The sequence below is a fragment of the Gracilinanus agilis genome, chromosome 5 (assembly GCF_016433145.1).
Source record: "Gracilinanus agilis isolate LMUSP501 chromosome 5, AgileGrace, whole genome shotgun sequence".
Classification (NCBI taxonomy): Eukaryota; Metazoa; Chordata; class Mammalia; order Didelphimorphia; family Didelphidae; genus Gracilinanus; species Gracilinanus agilis.
Genome location: NC_058134.1, coordinates 258,447,261 through 258,462,113, shown reverse-complemented (window position 1 = coordinate 258,462,113; position 14,853 = coordinate 258,447,261). Strand labels below are relative to the sequence as shown.

Here is a 14,853-nt window from a genome sequence, read left to right as displayed (position 1 = left end):
TTGATTCTGGGCCATACATTTTAATGTTTTATTAATCACTGCCACTTCTTGATAACACTGCTACACATACTTTTGTAACAGAGAGGTATGGTCAAGCACATTGGCTGTATTCTGAGAATGTGATATGCCTTACTTTGTAGCTTTTGTCTGCTACCTCTATTTTGGAGAAAGTATGTTTCATCATTAGTCTTCTGAAGTTAAGATTTGTTCCTGTAATTCTTCACATTTGTGGTTTCTCACTGTCTAATACTGTATTCATTTAACATAATTTGTTCAGTCATTTCTGCAATCAGTGGGCACTCACTGTATACAGTTTTTCCCACAACAAAAAGTACAGCCTGAATATTTTGTTATATGTGGGAGCTTTCCTTCTTTCTGTAACCTTCTGGTTACCTAGAGGTACCTTTTTTTATTCCAGGCACTATATTAGGTGCCCCATGAATATAAAGACAAAGCAGAATAGTCTCTGTTCTTAAGAACATCACAATCTACTATAGATAAACAATTTCCCAGAATAATATTTAATAGTATTGAAACAATACCCAGATGAGTAAATAAAAGTAATTTTGACATGGGTAGGGCTGACTGGGAAAGGAAACTGCCAGCTGGGAGTAGAATCAAGGAAAGCCTTTTGAAAGAAGTGATTGTAAATGATTGTAAATCTGAACTATGAAGGGAGCTAGAATCCCAAGATTATTAGACCAGCTTGGCTGGATCATAGATTGTATGAAGAAGAGTAACATGAAGTCAAATTAGAAAGGATAAAGCCAGATTGTGAAGTGTTTTGAAGCCATAATGATTTCTATCTTAAAGCAGGGATTCTAACCCTTTTTTTGTGTGCCATGGATCCCCGTGGAAGTCTGACAAAGCTTAGAACCATATTTTAAATGCTTAAAATGAAATTAATAGGAATATAAAGCGAACCAATTATATTAAAATACAATTATCAACATATTAAACAAGTTTATGGATCCCATGTTAAGAATTATTCTCTTTCCTGACATTTCTTTGCTTTGTACCCCAGCCATCTAGTAAAGGGCTATATAGTATATAGTAAATATATAGTAAGTGCTTATATATTACTTCTTGTGACTGATTGACCATTCAACAGGAATACAATACTGAGCAGTAGCTTTCCAACAGGAGAGTCAAGAGAAAGCAAGGGAAAAGGGTCAAGAAGATGATAGTTGAGAAAAGAATGTTAATTTGTCCAATAAAAGATCATCAATAACCTTAGTGTCTAAAAGGGAGAGGTCGAAGGCAAGGAAACTCATCAGGAAGCTTTTGCTTCCAGATTGCCTTCAACTAGTCAATGGAGAGGGACGCTGTATGAAAGTCTTGGGTGAGTTGTCTCTGTGGAACTGTGAGCTTCGTTAGGACAGGGACTGTGGTTTTTGTAGCCCCAGTTCTTAGATCAGTGCTTGGCACATAGTGTAATAGCTTTTAAAAAGGTGTTGATTGGTATGCAGTACTCCCCTACACAGATTCTGTAGTCCAAGCCAACAGGCCTACTTGCTGTCCTGGCAGAGAGGGTTCCTTCTTCTCTGGACCTTTTCCCTCTTAGTGGTTTAGGTTTCCTGCTCATATTGCCACTATAAAACACAGTAGTTTCTTCTCTATAAAATTACCTTGTATATATCTTGTATATGCTTCTAAGACATTTTTTTCTTCCATCCCATCCCTCTTGAAGGCATTCAAGAATGTGCCCCGTGTGTCAGTTTCTTCATGGGGGCCAGTGTTGAATTTTGGTGTTTTTCTTTATTTGATGGTTATGAGTTGTCACCTTATAGTTGTTTCAGTTTGCAGTTTTTTATTATAAAGTTTGAAAATATTTTTATATTTATTTGCAATTAAATACCACTTTTGTGAATTGTTTCATTTCCTTTTCATTTGTAAACTGGTGAAATTGGATATTCTTATATACTGTAAATTCTGGATGCCCCCTAATTTTTTATTTTATTTTTACTTGCTTACCTTGTTTTTTGGCAGTTAATTTTTGTATGTATTATATAGTAAAATCCCTAACACTTGTTTGCAGTAATTTCACTTTCTTCAGTAGATAAAAATTTAAGAACATCGATGTAGAATGGGAAGGGGATATGGTAGTCATGTAGTCCAAATTATCTTCATTTTCCAGGTGAAGAAAAAAACCTGCAGTGCAGTAACTTGCCCAAGGTCTCACAGGTAGCCAGTAAGTGGCAATCAGTACTTTTAACACCAAATTTGCATCATATCAAACCATGTAGTCTTTATATTTTAATTAAATTGAATAATGAATCCATGAATAAAGAAATATTTATTAGGTATTTATTATGTGCCAGACCACACTGAGTAATAGGGATATTTATGTCCTTTGAAGTATAAGAAGCTGCTTGTGCTGTGGACATAAAAGGGAAGTGTACTTGCCTGAGATTCGTTTGTTAGACCAAACAATCTAACAACTTTCTCTTAGACTAGGCAGAAAAACAGGGCTGTGGTAGAAATAAATGATATTGTAAGGCCTTCTACATCCATAAGGTTGAATCATTGAAAGCTTTCCGTGACAGGGCCTGGACTGTTGTATGCTCCTGTTGTCTAGGGTTTTTTTTATGAAATTTTTCTTAAATGGAAGATTTGCATTGCATGATAATAAAAAAATTTTTTTTAAACCCTTACCTTCTGTATTGGCTCCAAGACAGAAGAGTGTTAAGGGCTAGGCAGTAGGTGTTAAGTGACTTGCCCAGGGTCACATAGCTAGGAAGTGTCAGAGGCCAGATTTGAAACTAGGACCTCCTGTCGCTAGTCCTGACTCTCAATCCATTGAACCACCCAGCTGTCCCCTGCATAGTAATAATTGATGTATAGCCTTTAGAGTTTGCAAAGGCCTTTAAGTAAATTATTGTCTCCCTTTTATAGCTAATGGAAGCTGTAGTATGAATAGTTTAAATGACTTTTTTATAGTAACACAGAGGTAAAATATAAACCTAAATCTAGATTCAGAAGTTCTGAAAATTCCTTTCAGCTCTAAATCTGTGATTCTCTAGTGAAAAAATTTAGGGTTTAATCCACACTTTGGCATTTAACTTTTGTGATTGGCAAATGAAAGGCAGTTCCTTTCATTTCTCTTAGAATCACTTTACATATTTGTAAGAAGAATAGACTGGATGATTGAAATTCCTTCCATCTCTAAAATCTTGTGATTTTAATTGAAGTAGATTTAATTGGCTGTTTGTGTATGGTGCCATCTGCCGGTAAAATAAGTTAACTATCTTTGGAAAAGGAGCTATTTAAGGTAGATGATGATTTTCCTTTTTATGCATTTTCAAATGTTTGTGCTAATCTTCTCAAGTTTCGTTTGTGTGCTTAGTATTTCCCTCTTCACTCTAGAATATCCTCTCTATCCTTTTCCATATTATTAAGTAATTTTCTTTTCTGAGAAATCCAGATATATTCAGACATCCTTATTTTGAGAAATAACCTAGCCTAACATGACTTGAGTTTCTTTTAAAATTAAGGACTGTGGGGGCATGTAGGTAACTTAGTGAACTGAGATCCAGGCCCAGAGATTGAAATTCTGATTCATATCTGGCCTCAGACTCTTCCTAGCTGTATAACTCTAGACAAGTCATTAACCCTCATTGCCTAGCCCTTAACACTCTTCTGTCTTGGAACATTTACACAGTGTTAATTCTAAGAAGGTAAGAATTTTAAAAAAAACTACGGGCTGTTTGATTGATAGAATAATGACTTCTACTAGAAAATTTGGAATGACTATATATTTTAGGGAAGAAATCAAATTTGCGTGTAGCACAGGTTAAAATTTTCTGACCTCACCCAAATAATGTTTTGATTTAAAAAAAAAATTCATGTGAAGTAGATCAATCCTATCTTATTTCTTTTATTATATTCTATATTCTTTCCCCTTTTCCCTTATGTTTTCCCTAACCTCTTTTGCCATTGAAAGCTGTATCTGAGAGATGTTTAGATTTCTTCGCCCAAGAACCTGTTAAGCTGCTGACAATAGTAAGGACTTCCTGACAACTTCAGGAAAATCCTTTTTTAATAGTTTTAGTTTATATGCTTCGGTATAGAAAATTATGAATTACAAAATTGGAAGGGTTCTTAGACATTATCTAATCTGGGCCCTTCATTTTAATAGCTTCAGAAATTCTAGCCCAAGTAGTAAGTTAAGGGATCTCACCAGAGTTATGCAAAATTTTAGCAGATCTGGGTCTAGAGCCAAAGCTTGGCGATGGAGTTATGAGCTACCAGTTTGACTTCACAGGTCTAAAAGGGAGTTTGTAATCATAAAGTTCATATGTTCATAACATATGTGTGTGTCTGTATTCTGTACTGCAGAATTTCAGGAATATGTGATTTTACTAATGTGTCTCCCTCTGGAGGTAATAGGTACAGATAGTTTAAGTGGTTTCCTTGTAGTGACATGGCTAAGAGAGAGGTAGAAGATGTACCAGTTTTCCAGATTAGAAATCTAGTTCAGAAAATCCCTTCTAACTTTAATTCTATGACCCTCTAACTTCTCTACTGAAAAGATCTGGTTTTAATTCCAAGCTCTGCCACTTAATCTTTGTGATTACAATGGAGACTGCAATTTATATTGAGATTGGCTTTATGAGTTGATGTGGTTTTTGAAAAAATCTAGTTCGTGCTGTTCAGCATTGTAGGGAAGAGCCTGTCTCTACTTAACTGAGTTTTTTCTTAGATGATTTGCTGGATAATGTGATGTTTAGAAAAACCTTTGAACTTAGCAGAGAACTTCCTATGGGACATTTTGAATTGTAGGCATTTGAAGTTTAACATGTCCAAAACAGAATTTATCTTGTACCCTAGCCTACTCTTTCAGATTTGCTTATATAACTTTGTAACCTTGGTGTCATACTCAACTTTTTATTCTCACTTTACATTGTCAAATTTTGTAATTTCCTTCTTCATAACATCTCTCACATATATCTTTTTTTTTTTTTCCCCATTTATACACCCACTACCCCTAGTTCAGGCTTTGGTGTTTTCTCAATAGACTTGCAGGAGTTTTTATTTTTTTCCCCCATATCCAAAGTAATTTTCCTAGAACATTTAGGTTTGACCATTTCATTCCTCTCTAGACAGTAAACTCCAGTAGCTTCCTGTTAATTCTGAAATAAACCAGAAACACTGGTCAGCAGTATGATATAACTGACCAAAAAACAAAGCAAAACAAAAAACAAAACAAAACAAAACAAAAAAATTCCCCAAATTAGTGATAGTCTTACTAGACTTTGCCTATAATATCTGAAATATTGTGTTGAGTTGGGAGCACTATATTGTAGTAAGGGCGTTATAAGACAAAAAGCAAGTAGATGCCATGATGGCTGCCTTGTGTTCTTGAGACTTGTGATCTTGTCTTATGAAAAATGCCTGAAAGACCTCCATGGAGGGTTAACTTGGAAGAAAAGACTTAGGGGCTTATGATATTTTACCTCAAATATTTTAAGAGCTGTCAGATAAAAGAAGAAATAAACTTTTTGGCTTAGACCCAGGGAGCAAAACAAAGGTAAATGGATAAAAATTTCAGAGGTAAATTTAGGTTTGCCATAAGAAAAAACTTCTTAAGGATTAGTTTAGAATAGAATGATTTAGTTTTCAAGAAAGAGCTAGATCACTAATTTTTGGGTATTTCTTAGAAGGGATTCTTCAGATAAAAGTTGGACTGGTTGGCCTTTGTCATCCTTTCTATTTTAAGGTTCTGAGTTATGACTACATATAGTGCCCTCTTTATACAAGTTATTCATAATGAAAAAATAGGATATGGATAGAGGAAAAGACATTGATTGACACAGATTATTTCATCTTGTCATTTAACCAACATAGATCAATTAATTGCTATAATAAAGATACCCAAAGGCCTAAAAAAGCACCCTGTTTAGCAAACACTTGGCATTTCTTGCTAAATGGAGAGAGAGGTGGCATCCAGGGACAATTCTACTTTAGGATAAAATTTGTAAAATCTATGGGAAAGGATAATGGAAGATTACATACAGTTATAAAACAGAATGAATCAGTGAAGAGTAAAGCCAGGCATGTCAGAGTGAAAGTGAGCTGAAAACACTAAAATGTCACCATTGATATTTGACTTTGAATCTTGTTTGGTATGCAGGAGGTAGGCTATTTCTTTATTCTTTATTCTTTTTTTTTTTTAACCCTTACCTTCTGTCTTAGAATTGATATTAAGTATCAGTTTCAAGGCAGGAGAGTAGTAAGGATTTGGCAATTGGGGTTAAGCTACTTTCCCAGGTACATACAGCTAAGAAATGCCTGAGGCCAGATTTGAACCTTAGGATCTCTAGCCTTTGGACCTGGCTCTCTATCAACTGAACCATCTATCTGTCCCTGGATTATTTCTGTCTTTTCTCCAGTGAACTCCAAATGCTAGTAGAACAAATAGCTACTATATGTTGGACATTTTTTTCAAAATATTTCAAGGTTTAAGATATTTTCAAAAACATCCTTAGTAATTAACTAATTCCTTTAAAAAAAAAACTAAACCCATATCTTCTGTCTTAGAATCAATACTGTATATTGGTTCAAAGAGAGAAGAGTGGTAAGGGCTCGGCAATGGGGGTTAAATGACTTGCTAGGAAGTGTCTGAATCAGATTTGAACCCAGGACTTCCCATCTTTTTAGGCCTGGCTCTCAATCCACTGAGCTACTTTAGCTGCCCCTAATAACTAATGCCATTTTTTTTGTTTTTGTTTTGGTTTAATTTTTTTTTTTTTTTAAACCCTTAACTTCTGTGTATTGGCTCCTTGGTGGAAGAGCGGGAAGGGTGGGCAATAGGGGTCAAGTGAGTGGAAGAGCGGTAAGGGTGGGCAATAGGAGTCAAGTGACTTGCCCAGGGTCACACAGCTGGGAAGTGTCTGGGGCCGGATTCGAACCTAGGACCTCTCGTCTCTAGGCCTGGCTCTCAATCCACTGAGCTACCCAGCTGCCCCCTAATGCCATTTTAATAAATTACACTTTTCTGTTCTAAACTTTTGATAGTATGTGATTCTCTTTCTTAGGAAATCAAGCCTCAAAGCCATTATAACCATGGATATGGTGAACCTCTTGGACGCAAAAGCCACATTGATGATTATAGCACATGGGACATAGTCAAAGCTACACAGTAAGTGCTGGTTTTTTACTAAATCAATTTATTGGATTATAAATCCTTCTTGAGCTTGTAAATAGCTTAAAGTTCTTATCATTTAGCAAATTAATGAATATCTATTCTCTTTTATGTTGATTAAAAATGTAAGCATAGTTTCTTCATAAATAACAATCTTTTTACTTTTAAAAAAGAACCAGCAAAACTTTATTGAATAAATTATTTGGAGTTCCAAAGGAAAAGTTTGGTATTTCTCTATTTCCCTCTCTAACATTTAATGATATCCAGAAAAGCCTTTGTATGAAGCATTGAGTATTGTCACTTTTAAGATATGTGGAATTTTAGGTAAGGAAACTCTGTCAGTATCTCATAGTTTTAAATAAAAGAAAAACACATCAGTAAGACAGAAAATAACCATGGGAGGGTAGCCACAATCAAAGGCTTTGTGATCTTACCATATGAGGATTGATGTTTAGCTTGAAGAAAAATGTAGGGGCCACATGATAGTCATTTTTTTTGATAGTCTCATGTCCTGTATTAGTTGATGGGGGGAGGGGGGAGTACTATAAACATATAAGCATACTTAGATTTCAGCAAAGCTTTTGGCAGAAGTCTGTCTGCTATGCTTGTGAAGAAGATGGAGAGATATTGGCTGGTTGATATAGTTCGGTAGACCCAGGATGTCATGATTTAATAGTCATTATCTTGGAAGGAGGATGTTCAGTAGACTAACCCTTAGCTTTGTTCTGTTTAATATCATTATAAGTGAAGGTGTAGATGGCGTACTTGCTAAATTTGCAAATGACAATAAGCTTGGAAGATACAGCTAATGTGAATGACAGTTCTGATCTAATGTGAATCTAATTAATAACGTGACTTGGAAGCCAAAAAAGTTAATTGCTTCCCCATGCTACGTTCATAAAGGCATAGTATCCTGAATAAGAGAGAGAATAATTTTGCTATATTCTGTACTGGTTAAGCTGTTTTTAAATTTATTGTGTTTAGTTTGGGGAACTGTGTTTTAGGAAAACGTTGATGCTGAATCATTTCCAGAAGGTAACCAGGATGGTTAGAGTACTAGAAAAAATGCCATAGAAGGAATGGTGTGTTTTATAATGTTTTGTAATAGAGAACCATTGGTTTTTGAGTAGGGAAGTAATAGTTAGAATGGTGTATTAGGGAATTTGTTTTAGTAGCTATATGAAGGAGGAATTATATAACAAAAGAGACGGAAGACAAAGAGATGGTTTAGGAGGATATTAAAATATATTCATACAGACCTGAATTGGATTTGTGGCAGTATGCCTAGAAAGATAGATAAGAGATGGAAGAAAGTTCATAGAGGTAGAATTGAGAATATTTTGTCAATTGATTGTGGGAGGCCAAGTGAAAGAGGAAGTTTAAAAAAATGGTAGAGATTTTGAGTTTAGGTGTCTGGATGTCATTAACCATAAAAATAGGAAAGTTGACAAGAGAAATGTTTTGGGGAAAGAGGAGAGATGATTTCAGTTTTAGACATACTGAGTTGGAAAGGCTAGCAGGATATCCATAGTCTATCAGGCAGTTGTAAGTTGTGTAAATGGAATTAACTCTAGCTGATTCATAGTCAAAACTACTCATCCTAGGCATAGAATGATGTCATTCTCACCCTCCTTAGTGGGGAGGGGGGACGAGTTACCCACACGTGACAATAAGTAACAAATCAAGAACAAGGGACTGCCCTTTGGGCAGTCCAAAACAGTGTTGAGGCTGCCATTTGTCCACTTGAATTAGAGGTGGGCACACGGGAAGTGACGAAAGACACTGTCTCTTTAAGTATGTTGGTTACTTCCTGTGGAGGCAGTTCCTGCCTTGAACTTGGTGCTGAAGGAGCTCCTGAGACCACAGACAGCTTCTACTCTGTATTGTCACGTGGGTAAGTTAGGCTGACTTCCTTGGCCTACCTAGGCCGCTTCCAACCTCTGCCTTAAGTAGGCACTAGCCTATCTGGTTGCTAGGCCTTGTGGCTTGCAGCCTAATTTATTTAGCCTTTTAACCTTCTCTCTCATCCAGGCCTCTGCAGGCCTGGACTAGCCTCTCCCTTTCTCTTTATTCCCATACCTTTACCTTCCTAGTTGTAAATAAACTGCCTTAACCTGATGCTGACTTGGGTCTGATTTAATTACGGAATCAACCTGAATTGTTGATTCCTGGCGGCCACACTTTAAATATATATAAAATGCCTAAAATTTCCCTCTTACAGAGTAGAACTGGATGTGAGATGGTCAATTAAGACTGGTGATATAAATTTGAGAGCCAACTTGGTAATTGAATTAACTCATAAAGAAAAATTATATAGGAAAGAAAAGAGCATTTTTAGAGCCTTTGGTGGACATTCTTTTTTTTTTTTTTTTGGAACCCTTACCTTCAGTCTTGTAGTCAATACTGTGTATTGGCTCCAAGGCAGAAGAGTGGTAAGGGTAGGCAATGGGGGTCAAGTGACTTGCCCAGGGTCACACAGCTGGGAAGTGTCTGAGGCTGGATTTGAACCTAGGACCTCCCATCTCTAGGCCTGACTCTCAATCCACTGAGCTACCCAGCTGCCCGCTTTGGTGGACATTCTTAAAGAGCCAGTAGAAAAGCTAGAACAGAATCCTAGAAAGGGTGCTAAGGAGCAATCAGGTTGTTTGAAGAAGCTTTAGAGAGAGAAAATATCAAGAGGAAAGTGTAATCATAATTTCATATTCTACAGAAAAGTAAGAGATTAAGTAGGACTGAAAAAAAAAAGTCATATATTGTCATCTCCACTAGGCTTAAGTGGTGGTAAGAAGTGATAGGTAGTAGGAAACTTGGGGAAACATAAAATGGGAAGAAGTAGATAGGCTTTTTCTTAAGGAAGTGTGCCTACTTTTTTTTACTCTAAAACATAAGGTTAAGATTTTTAAGTGTGAGAGTCTTGATTTATCTTACTTAGTCTGTGAAAACATCCTATTCTTTTATATGCAGAATTCATTTGAATGATTTTGTCTCATTTTCTTTAAAATACAATACTTATTTTAATTAATATGGAATAACATCAATGTTTCTTGCTACCTGTTAAGTTTTAGAATATAATTTTGATAGAATAATAGTGTCAACTAATAACTTTTTAGCTGACTTAACTTATTAATATTTTTATGTAACAGTGCTATAATTTTGCCTACTTTTTATGGTGATAGGAAATCTTATGAATATATTTGCAGAGCTGCTGGTTAGTAAAACAGGAAAGTTTTACCATTCCAGCTTTTTATTTATGACTCTTTATGATTAGTAATGCTAAATGAGCAGTTAGGAGATAATGATTTTGTTGTAGCCTAGTTATTTTTACCCTTGAAAATGAATTATTACATAAGAAATATTTCAGGCTGTATTATGCATATGAATTTCTAATGACTAGTAGCAACTTCTTTATCTTTTTATAGGCCAGCATTTTATTTTTAGCTTTAAATTTCTTCTCAAATATTAATAACATCACTAGAATTTTCTTTTTCTTTAAGATATGGAATATATGAACGCTGCAGAGAGTTGGTGGAAGCAGGTTATGATGTGAGGCAACCAGATAAAGAAAATGTCACACTTCTCCATTGGGCTGCCATCAATAACAGGATAGACCTAGTAAAGTATGTTTTCAATATTTATGAATATTAGTTGCTTTTGTTTTTAGTATTTTTCATTTTCTCTAACCTCAATTTTGTTTCTTATTTTCTCTTGAGAAGAATGTAAATCAAGAACCATTTAAGTAATTGTTATTTCTTAAAATTTAATTAATTAAGGATATTTTTCCATGGTTATGATTCATGTTCTTTCCCTCTCTTCCCCCTCCCCCCTCCCAGAGCCATTGAGCAATTCCACCAGGTTTTACATGTATCATTGTTCAAAACCTATTTCCATATTATTACTATTTGTAATAGTGATCATTTAAAGCCAACATCCCCAATCTATCCCCATCGAATCACGTGACCAATTATGTTTTTCTTCTGTGGTTCTCCTCCCAAAGTTCTTTCTCTGGATGTGGCTAGTTTTCTTTCTCATAAGTCCCTCAGCCTTGCTTTGGGTCATTGCATTGCTGCTGGTAGAGAAGTTCATTACGTTTGATTGTGCCACAGTGTATCTGTCTCTGTGTATAATGTTCTCCTGGTTTTGCTCCTTATGCTCTGCATCGGTTCCTAGAGGGCATTCCAGTTCACATGGCATTCTTCCAGTTCATTATTCCTTTTAGCACAATAGTATTACATCACCAACAGATATCATAATTTGTTCAGCCATTCCCCAATCGAAGGGCACCCCCTTATTTTCCTTTTTTTTTTTTTGCCACCACAAAGAGCACAGCTATAAATATTTTTGTGTTAAGTATTTTTCTCTATTATCTCTTTGGTACAAACCCAGCAGTAGTATGGCTGGATCAAAAGGCAGATAGTCTTTTTTTTTTTTTTTTTTTTAAACCCTTAACTTCTGTGTATTGGCTCCTTGGTGGAAGAGTGGTAAGGGTGGGCAATGGGGGTCAAGTGATTTGCCCAGGGTCACACAGCTGGGAAGTGTCTGAGGCTGGATTTGAACCTAGGACTTCCCGTATCTAGGCCTGACTCTCAATCCACTGAGCTACTCAGCTGCCCCCCAGATAGTCTTTTAAAGCCCTTTGAGCGTAGTTCCAAATTACCTTCCAAAATGGTTGGATCAATTTATAACTCCACCAACAATGCATTAATTTCCCAATTTTGCAACATCCTCTCCAACATTTATTACTTTCCTTTGCTGTCATATTGGCTAATCTGTTAAGTGTGAGGTGATGCCTCAGAGTTGTTTTGATTTGCATTTCTCTTAATTATGAGAGATTTAGAACAACTTTTTCATGTGCTTATTGGTAGTTTTGATTTCTTTATCTGAAAATGCCTATTCATGCTCCTTGCTCCTTTATCAGTTGGGGAATGGCTTGATTTCTTTTTTTTTTGTACAATTGATTTAGCTCCTTATATATTTGAGAAATTAGACCTTTTGTCAGATGTTTTTGTTTTTAAAGATTTTGTTTTTAAAGATTTTTTTCCCCAAGTTGTAAGCAATTGATATTTTAACATTCTTATTTAAAATTCTTTTTCATTATGACTTTACTAATCAACAAACAAACATTTAAATATGTAAGAAACTAGAAAGGATTACCGAAGGACAATTTAAATTTTATTTCAGACTTTTTTCTTATTGTTTTTATATGGAAATACATTTGAATATAAAAAAACACATGCATTTATATAACCATTTTTACAGTCAAAAGGTAAGTCCATTATATACATATATAAAAATAGTGCTATTCTTTCATTAGACTGCTTACAAAGTTGTTTAATCATTACTATTATTATTAATTCTTGTGCTTTTTGATTATTTTCCCCTCTAGTAGGTTTAATCTATTTTTCTTTTTTATACTGGAGAAAAGAGGATCTCTATTATCCAGATTAGAGCTAATGCAGGTAGCATGCAAAGTGATTTTAATTACAAAATTTAAATTTCTGAGAGAGTCATCTGCTGCTTGCTTCTCTTGCTTCTCATGTAAGGAGATTTGTTCTAGAACAAAGAGGATTGAACTTTAAGGGGAACTGGGTGTGGAAGAGAATGAGAAAGAAAGTGAATGAGTGCCATTGACTCATTCTGAAGCCACATGGAAGTCTTATTTGGATTATTTGTCACTGAGTACATTCTCTGGCTCTTTCTGTCTTAATAATGAAGATAGTAGAGTTGATTGACTCCTAGTTGCTTATTGGTGCCTGCCAAAACTTGGCTAAGGGGAGAAAAACTGCTTCTTTTAAGATAGTATCTTAGGAGTTAGGCTTGGAAAAAAAAAATAGATTTCGTTTTGCAGAGAAGGAAGAGTCCAAGAGGGGAAGGGACTTGCCCAAGGTGAGCTAGGATTTGTTTTTGAGTCCTCCAACTCCAAATACAAGTCTTTTTTCAATTATTTTACACTGTCTTTGCCAGAGACTCTTGAACATAATTAAGATTTGGCTTGTAATTTTGTGCATTAAAACTTTATCATGGACCTGCTATGCAACTCTATGGATAGAGGGCCAAGCCTAGAGACAAGAAGTCCTAGGCTCAAATTTTGTCTCAGGCACTTCCTAGCTGTGTAATCCTGGGTAAATCACTTAAGCCCCACTGCCTAGCCCTTCTTCTGCCTTTGAACCACTGCTTAGTATTGACTCTAAGATAGAAAATTAGGGTTTTGAAAAAAAATAAAGACAAAACTTTATCATCCAGGAAATGTATATTTGGAAAAGTAGGCAAACTGGTCATGTGGCAAGAATGAGAGATAATAGAGGAACAGTTTGAGTACTATACTGGTATCCACAATGTTAAGAATGTAGGCCTCCACTGTTGTGATCTTGTGGTGAATTTTCTGAAGAATGAATGAATGAAAAAATACTAAGAACTGAAGTTTCTAAGAGAAAAAGCAAGGAGTTCCTGTTTTCAAGGAACTCTTGTCTAAATGGAAAAGACAACATATAAAGTTCAGCTACAGGACAGGTGGAATGTCTAGAAGTCCCATGTGCTTATAGGACCTTAAGATATATTAGTAGGCCTGATAATATTTCTGTTGGCATTGAAGGGCACAAAGTCCAAACACACTGGTGGTCATCTGTCTAACCAGAAGGATTAGAGTTGGTGACTCTTAGTTATCCTGAGTGGTATGAGTAACTGTGATATTCTTCCAGCCTAGCTGCCTTCTGAGGTCTTGGTGGGTAAGCAGAGGAAAGAGTGCCCTCATCTTCATTCCTCGTTGCATGATAAAGCAGATGGTTCTAGATAGGTGATCTTATATGTACCATTGGATGAATTACTCATATAGATGAAGTCACGAATCTGCTGAAATATATATGTAGAGAATAACAAAAATTCCATTTCTTGTTTTCAGTTATTTTATCTTTAATTAGATCAAATTTGAACTAGGTAATTTTGAAGTTTGAGATTAAAAAATCAAGATCACAAATATAAAATGAGTAATGTCTGGCTAGATAGAAGTTGGTCTGACAGAGATCTAAGAATTTCAGTGAATTTGATCTCAAAATAGATTGTGGAGCCAAAGATGGTAGATCCACCTGATCACTACCAAATTACTCTCCAAATAACTCTGATATAATTTCTCAAAATGATTTATGGAGCAGCATAACCCACAGAAAGATAGTGTGAAATAATTTTTCAATTCAAAACAATTTAGAGGTCTGGTGTGAAAAATGTAATGAACCTGAGTGGAAGGGGCATGCAAAATAGCACACCAAGGCAAGCCCCACTGCAGCACTAAGCCTTTGGAGCAGCTGAATCAGAAACAAAAGCTCCTTGAGCTCTCAGCCACAAACAGTGGCAGATGGGGCAGGGGTGGGGTGGGGAGGTTAGATAGTTCATGTTCAGATAGAATGTTCAGAAGGATGGGAGGTCCCTTCATTGGTTCTGGGTGCAAGACTTGTTTCATTGCCCATACATAGATCCAGGTTACAGTTTCAGGGAGAGGAGAAACACTAGCCCACAGCAACACTTGTAGTCACAAGGAGCAAGAGGACCCTTGGTCGCAGTTCCATGGTGGAAAAGGAGTTTCGGAGTTCATGAACTGGAAGTAGAAAACATATAGGTGATGGCAAAAACAAGCATATGTTATATATACACCTCTGCAGGCAAAGGTGGAGTAAAGTCATGAAAAATGAATAAATTAGTTATTAGAGAAAGTCTGAACT

At 35.8% G+C, this 14,853-nt stretch overlaps 1 protein-coding gene across 1 annotated transcript in view; it reads left to right on the top strand.

Moving 5' to 3' along the window:
- ZDHHC17 (zinc finger DHHC-type palmitoyltransferase 17) overlaps positions 1-14,853 on the top strand; it is a 107,603-nt gene that overhangs the window by 33,956 nt on the left and 58,794 nt on the right. The window contains exons 2-3 of the mRNA XM_044678776.1: positions 7,038-7,141; positions 10,639-10,761. Of these exons, the coding sequence (XP_044534711.1) occupies positions 7,038-7,141; positions 10,639-10,761 (227 nt within the window). The remainder of the gene's footprint in view (positions 1-7,037; positions 7,142-10,638; positions 10,762-14,853) is intronic.